This window comes from Artemia sp. Qi Xiang Cuo, chromosome 16 (assembly GCF_049724085.1).
Source record: "Artemia sp. Qi Xiang Cuo chromosome 16, ASM4972408v1, whole genome shotgun sequence".
Taxonomy (NCBI): Eukaryota; Metazoa; Arthropoda; class Branchiopoda; order Anostraca; family Artemiidae; genus Artemia; species Artemia sp. Qi Xiang Cuo.
This window is the reverse complement of record NC_142809.1, coordinates 6,785,679-6,793,790: the sequence shown is the minus strand read 5'-3', so window position 1 is coordinate 6,793,790 and position 8,112 is coordinate 6,785,679. Positions and strand designations below refer to the sequence as shown.

The following is an 8,112-nucleotide window of genomic DNA, read 5'->3' as shown; positions in this document are numbered from 1 at the left end:
AATCATCTGCATAAGCAATCCACGACAGAACATAACCTTTACCAAAATAAAAGTCAACCGAATTTGATCAAATAGCCCCGAAACAGTAATATTGAAAATCAAAGGAGAAATAATGCTTCCTTGTCTCAGCCCCCTACATAACTTAACATTATAATCACTAAACTGATTATTCCACTTAATACGAATACGAGAGGAGCCATACCACTTTTTAAAACCAAAACTACTGGTAGTGGGACATTATTCTTCAGAAGCGCAGTCATAGCCCAAGAATGGATAATTGAATCATACGCCGCCGCAAAATCTAACTCAAGTGTATAAACTCTATCCCATTGCTTACAAATTCGTAAGTTACTTCAGAACAAAATTTCGAGAAAGCCATTTAGCCAAAAAAGTAAAATTAATATGCAAATTTCGTTTTAATTATTCATGTACGGTGAGCCAAAATCAAAGCTGCATTAATTCAAAAATGTTTTTTTTTAACTGAAAGTAAGGAGCGACATTAAAACTTAAAACGAACAGAAAATATTCCGTATATGAAAGGGGCTGTCCCCTCCTCAACGCCTCCCTTTTTACGCTAAAGTTTGAATCTGTCACACAACTTTATATTTTAAAACAATAAAAAACTTTAGCGTAAAGAGTGAGGTATTGAGGAGGGGACAGCCCCTTTCATATACGGAATAATTTCTGTTCGTTTTAAGTTTTAATGTCGCTCCTTACTTTCAGTTAAAAAAAAACTTGTTTTTTTTATTTAATTTCTTTTAAAATCGGCATGGATTTTAAAGCCAGTTTCCGAAATCAGCTACGTGTGCCCAGTCCTTTAGTGCAAAGGCTGAAGAGTCATCTATTGGAATAAACCTTCCAGAGTTCGATGTTTGATCCTATTTAAGAAGAAATGCAACACAAACACTGACATTGAACTTGATGAAAATAAAATTCAAAGCCACAAAATGGCAATGACAAGGTCAAAAATCGCGGAAATAAAGCAGCAGCTTAATAAACCTTTAGTCAAAGGAGAGAAATGGTAAGTTACATCTTTTTCCCTTTGGGTCCTTTGCATGTCATAGCTTGGATCTGTGCCAAGTAGCCTAGGGCCTAATAAGGATGTCTAAAATAGTAGTTCAGTGGCGTTTGGCTAACTCAAGCTGTTGAGCTAGGTGAAACCTCTGGGAATGAGTGTTCAACCTAAATTAAGACAGGCACAGACAAGTAGAGTTACATTTGATTTTACAAAACTTATTTAACTATCAATTTGGCAGCCTAGCCTAAATATTTAACAGTTCACATTATTGACCTACAAATAATGAAAACATTGCAGCTTGGAGTAAAATTAAGGATTTTCATTCTTGTAATGCTCATTAAGGCTATGACTTCTATGGGTTGTTTGCTAAATTTGGGTTGAGGACTCTGCACCTTCCCAGTTGTACAGGAACTCTTGCTGTAGTCTAGATTCTTTGTCTTGATGTTTCTTGGGTAAATTTTTACCAAATCATATTATCAACTTATGAATAAAGCAAACATACCATTCAATGCCTTTTTTTATGCTCTTTCCAAATATAATAATCATTTTTGTCAGAAATGAATTTTACCCCCACCCCTATATATACCAATACAGGGTATATACTTGCACATTAGGGGATCAGGGTAAATTTTATTTCTGATGTAAATGGGAGGTAAGTTTAAAATTTACCCCCACCCCCCCCATAATGTGCAAATATATACCCTGAATTAGTATATATAGGGTAAGACACCCAGTAGTCGGCCACCTGCCTATTCTCGGACAGAATGTAACTAACAGGGAACCTACCTCTAGGCTAATGTGCTTAGAAAGTTTTTAGAAGATGAAAACAGTATTTTCTGTCCAAGAATAGGCAGGTGGCCGACTACTGGGTGTCTTACCCTAGGAGTGGGGTTAAAATTCATTTCCAACAAAAATGATTATTATGTTTAGAAAGAGCATAAAAAAAGGCATTGAGTGGTATATTCACTTTATTTGTAAGTCAATAATATGATTTGGTAAAAAAATTACTGTTTCTTGAATACGCCTATTGAATCAGCAGCCACTGTATTTTCAGAGAGTAGATTCCACAAGTTTGTTACTTGTTGGCTAAAAAAATAGCTTCTTTCTCAGATTAAAGAGCATTCCTTGAAGATGTTTTTAGAATAACCTCTAGTCACAGAATGTTTTGGGGGAGCAAGGAGATAAGAGAGAACTTTTTTGGAGTTAATTTTGTGAGTCATTATCATGTCACCATGTTTCCTTTAGTATGCAAGAGTAGGAAGCTTCAAGTGATGTAAACACTCTTTGTATGGCATTTGTTTGAGGCCTTTGACCAGGAGCAGATCCAGGACTTTTCTTTAGGGTGGGGGGGGGGGGTACAAAATAGGTTGATCCAATAAACTTGCATTAAGAGCAAGTTTAGTTAATGCAAACTTGCTTAATTAAGTAAATTACACTACTTTAGACACTGTTAGGGGGGGGGGGGTGCCCCATCCCCCTGGATCCACCACTGCCTTTGACCATTTTGGTTGCTCTTCATTGAACTCTTTCTACAATTTCCTTGTCCTTCTTGAAATAGGGTGATGCCAGGGACATACCAACCTCTAGGCACAGGCAAACTAGTGCCTTGTAGAGCTTCATGAACACACTTAGGCGTCTGCTAGATATAGTTCTTTTGGTCATTCCAAGAGACAATGCTACAGATTTTGCATGGGGGCTGAACTTTAGTTGATGGTCAACAATGGCTCCAAGATCTCTTTCTTCAGAGAGAGATTTTCTCTTTCTTGCAAAAAGGGAGTTACCTTGGAGGTGGTATTGCTGATGTGTGTTATGATTGCCAAAGTGGATTACATAGCATTTGTCAGCATTGAACAGGAGGAGCCATGTATCAGCCCCCAGCCCCCATGTATCAGCCCCAAGAATATCAAGGTCCTTTTGAATACATTGCCAGTCAGAGGTTGTGGCTGCTTTACCAACAAGTTTTGAATCATCACCATAAAGAGTGAGGAGGTTTGAGAGAAGATTGGGCACATCATTTATATATAAGTTGAAGAGACTTGGTCCAAGAATGGTCCCCTGGGGGGCACTGCTTAAAACAGTTGTAGACAAGGAGAAATGAGGGACACCTTTAGAGTTGTGAACTTTTAAAGCTTGTTTTCTACTCTTTCTTACAATTGGTGCTTTTTTATGCTCTTTCTGAATATAATAATCACTATGTTGCAAATTCAGTTTAAAACCCTTTTCAGAACCTCAAAGATGATACCTTTATCTCTTATTTTTAGATACAGTTAATACACCTCTGTTAGTGTTGCTCTTGTTAAAACCAGCTTACCTGTAAATTAAACCAAGGGTGACAAAATCAAGAATCAAGAAATGCATAGGAAATATAGGTGGTAAAATTCTAGTTTAGCTACTTTTTGCTATCTTGGAAAGGGATTAGGTTAGGAAAATGAAACTTTCAGGGATGGGGGTCTACAGAATAAACTATGGGTAAACTGCTAGTGGGCTATATAATTTAGCTAGGATGAAAATGAAAACATCATTTGATGTCTTTTTGTAATACTCTTTCATATTTCCAGAATTGCTTCTGGGGCTAATTGCATCTTTAGTCCTTAAAGGGGCCTCAAAGGCATTTAATTTTTGCAACCACACAAAGAAGTTATCAACACTAGTTAAGTTATTGAAAAGTGGTTAAAAACATATCACTATTTTATAAATAAGTTGTTCAAGAGTAACATATTCCAAAAATATTTATTTATAAGAATTCAAGCCTCATTTATTAGGCAACTCAAATATAAACTGTTTTCCTACTGTTTCAAGTTTTCATATGCTGTCAACAAAACTAGAACTGAATTTTGCAATTCAAAACTTTGCTGTCAACAATTTAGGGTATATTCCAATTGAGGGTAAATGTTTGCACATTAGGGGGTGGGGGTGGGTAAATTTCAATGTCAATTTGCAGTTTGCCATATAATTTAGCTAGGATGAAAGTGAAAACATCATTTGATGCTTTTTTATGCTCTTTCATTATTCATATAAAACACCTTTGGGGCCCCTTTAAGGGTTCAAGATGCAACTAGCCCCAGAATCAATTCTTGAATTATGAAAGATCATAAAAAAAGGCATCAAATGACATTTTCATCTTAGCTAAATTATATAGCCCACTAGAAATTTACTAAACTATGTCTTGGGAAGGTTATTTGAAGTTCCTACCCCCACTCCTTCTCCCTTTAGAAGGCAGTGACCTTTGTGACCTTTCACAAAAAAAATGTTTGCCTTGTGAAAGCAAAACCTTGCAAAACAGATCTTTTGCTTAAATGAAATACAAAGAAACTGTTTTCAGCTTCATAACTTTGCTCAATCCCAATTTATGAGTTTTCAAAGATCTGCAAATACATTTCCTAGGTTTAGAAAAAAAACATTGATATGGCATAGAATTTTACTCAAATAACAGGAATTGCATTTTCAGAACTAAAACCAGAGAAATGGGAACTGATAACTGAAAATTTAGATAAATGTTCTTTTGTCAAAATTTCAATAGGTAATTTTGCCTTATGAATTTGCCTGGCAAGTAGACAAATTTCTAAGACTTAGATTTTAGAAGAGGGTTAACATAGAAGTTTGGCAATACCTTCCCAGAATATGTTTTTGGCCCTAGATTCATTACTGAAAGTTTCTTTTTCCTAACCTAACCCCTTTCAAAGATAGCAAAAAGTAACTAAACTAGAATTTTACCATTTACCAACAATTCTACTTATTTTGCCTATAGTATTTTATTTGTCATAAAGTAAACTGAGAAAGTTCACCAGGCTTTTACAAATAACACAGAAAGCTTGACAGAAAATTCAAAGTTGCTACAATGTGAGCTGTAGGCTAAAAGAAATTAAAATAGACCATCATGTTCAGGAAGGTGAGGCCTGAAACAGTCAAAACATTAGAGTAAGCTAGAATCATCATCTAGACTCACAAGAAATCATCCATTTTGTGAAATTTTACACCTCTTGTCAAGAAGAAAAGTAAATTCCAGCAGTAAAAAATCAACCTCTGAGTGAGCAATTTTAATAAACAGCTGCATCATTCAATCTGGAAAACCCCAATCTGAGATTGGGGTTTTCCCAAATTGGGATCATCATATTTTGTAAGAGGCAAGCCTTTTACCCACCCAGGGGCATTAGTAGCTAAAATGTTGCATCTCTCTCTTTGAAGTCAAAGCTGTCAAGTTCAAATTTCTTGCCAGAAATTCTTTGTAGATGTCTTAAGAACAAAGAATTCTTAATAGTAGTTTTGTAGTCAATTTTTTGGCGAACTAAAAATTATAAAAAAAAACATTCAAGTTTAACTAAGAATTACCAAAAAATTGGCAATATGTGTTTATTAGTTAACTAGTAACGTAAATTTAACAAGGCTTAGGCCTTGCACAGGCTGTTTTTTTCAAAGCTCATATGCCTAGGTTATAAAATAGCACCTACATTGTAAAATTTTAGATGGTTAGCTTTTTTGAAGAAGGTTTAGAATAGTGGCTTTCCAGTGGTAGATATGCTAGAACAGAAAGAGACATATCTTTCCTTATTTCGCTGGACAATGCGATTTAAGGTAATTTAAGGTAATATTTAGATTGTTTATTTTGAGGCTGGGCTGAGTGAATTGTCAAAAATGTAAACAAAGAAATAAAAATGAACATAGCCTAATATTAGCAATCTAAAAATATCTCTATTTTTGTTCTAGCAAAACTCCTTTTGTAGAGCCCACTATTTTGAAGTTCCTTTTCCTATTTTAGAAACTTATGAGTAACATGAATGAATTTATGGCAAATTTCTAGTTTTGGGGCTACTTGCTAGTCTATCTGGGAAAGTAGTTGAGTTAGTTTAATGAAACTCTTAGGAATGAATCTAGAGCAAAGATATATCTGGGAAGGTTATGCAAAGTTAATATATCTGACATTTTCTTTTTCATAGGGCTTAGAAGATTGCACAGGCCAAGTAACAGGTTAAATAACCTATCTGAATTCTGACAAAAAGTCTTTTAAACTGATTTTGAGTTTTCAATCTCTTTTATTGTTTTAGTTTTTGAAAATGCAATTTTGTTAATTAAGTAGTTTTATTATTTCATTGGAATTCAAAAACACTGTTAGGCAAATTACCTTATTATTTAGAAATACCATAAAGTAAGGAGTCTAATGATGCTACATGTTTTCTTCAGAAGGGCCCAGCCACTAAATATTTACCTAAAGAATTCATCATAAATTAATGAAAAATTCACCACTTAAAATTAACTAAAAATTCACCACTAAATATTTACCTAAAAGTTCATCATCATTTGATGCCTTACATTTTCAAATACTTGTTTTGTCATAATTCTAGATGAGGGGACTTTTGCTTTCTTAAAGACAAGTTGAGTAAAGAAATTTTAAGGAAATTTGGTAACATTTTTGGTTAAGGGCCTTCTTGTAATCTTGGGAAGCAGTCAAGTTATTTGAATAAATTCAGGGCTATAACTATACTCCAGGAAGGTACAGCCTAGCTACTATGCATACTCTTGCCTTATTTCTAGCTCCTACAGGGTTATATGTATGGCAGGTCTATAACTATCTAAATTTTGACAAAAATATTTGACCTTTTTTAGGGTAAAATTCTGGATTTGGGGCTTTTGTGGATTTTTGAAAGTAGATAAGTTGGACAATTAAAACTCTCTGGAATAGAGCCAGAGACATTATGATCTCCTAGAAAGGTATTTTGAAGTACCCACCTCCATTATTTCCTCTTCCAAATGGTACTGGCCTTTGATGACTTTACAAATTGTGTGTTAAAAAATTGAAACCTTGAGAGAGATATCTACTGCTCAAATGAGACATAAGGAATGTGTTTTGAGTCCTATACCTTTGCTCAATCCTAACTCATAAGGTTTTGAAGATTTATAGATCTATTTTTTAGATGTAGAAAAAAACCATTGACAATGCTTAAAATCACACTGAAATGCTTGGAATTGCATAATCAAAATCCAGAACCTGGTTTGGGTTGAAAACCCAAACCAGGTTTAGTTGAGGGGGTTCTTGCACCCTGGAGAACAATTGAGTTAGGTCAATGAAATTTCCAGGAATGAATTCAGGACCTAAAATACATTCTGGGGAATATCAAGGTACTATTTTTAATATATTCTGGGAAAATATCAAGGTGCTGTTTCAGAATTAAAATGTATTCTGGGGAGTGTCAAGGTGCTATTTATGGAAATGAAATTTCTATTAATGAATTCAGGGCCTAAAATATATTCTGGGGAGTGTCAAGGTACTATTTCTAATATATTCTGGGAAGTACCAAGGTGCTATTTCAGAATTAAAATACATTCTGGGGAGTGTCAAGGTACTATTTCTGGAAATGAAATTTTAATGAATGAATTCAGGACCTAAAATATATTTTGGAGAGTATCAGGGTACTATTTGAATATATTTTAGGGAGTACCAAGGTACTGTTTCAGAGTTAAAGTATATTCTGGGGACTGTCAAGGTACTATTTCTGGAAGTGAACTTTCCATGAATGAATTGAGGGCCTAAAATATATTCTAGGGAGTGTCAAGGTACTATTTCTAAAATATTCTGGGAAGTACCAAGGTGCTATTTCAGAATTAAAATACATTCTGGGGAGTGTCAAGGTACTATTTCTGGAAATAAAATTTTAATGAATGAATTCAGGACCTAAAATATATTTTGGAGAGTATCAGAGTACTATTTGAATATATTTTAGGGAGTATCAAGATACTATTTCAGAGTTAAAGTATATTCTGGGGACTGTCAAGGTACTATTTCTGGAAGTGAACTTTCCATGAATGAATTCAGGACCTAAAATATATTCTGGGGAGTATCAAGGCATTATTTCTGGAAATGAAATCTCTCTGAATAAATTAAAGACCAAAAATATTTTCTGGGGTGTATCAAGGTACTATTCCAGAATTAAAATATATTCTGGGAAGTATCAAGTTGCTATTTCTGGAAATAAAATTTCCATGAATTAATTCAACACCTAAAAATACATTCTGGGGAGTATCAAGGTACTATTTCAGAAATAAAATATATTCTGGGGAGTGTCAAGGTACTATTTTGGGAAATTAAATTTCCATAAATG

The 8,112-nt window shown here is 34.3% G+C and overlaps 1 protein-coding gene across 1 annotated transcript in view; it reads left to right on the top strand.

Moving 5' to 3' along the window:
- The first annotated feature begins 904 nt into the window (after positions 1-904).
- LOC148942512 (ubiquitin carboxyl-terminal hydrolase 4-like) overlaps positions 905-8,112 on the top strand; it is a 124,728-nt gene continuing 117,520 nt past the window's right edge. Inside the window, exon 1 of the mRNA XM_089102139.1 lies at positions 905-1,021. Within this exon, the coding sequence (XP_088958265.1) occupies positions 948-1,021 (74 nt within the window). The 5' untranslated portion in view covers positions 905-947. The remainder of the gene's footprint in view (positions 1,022-8,112) is intronic.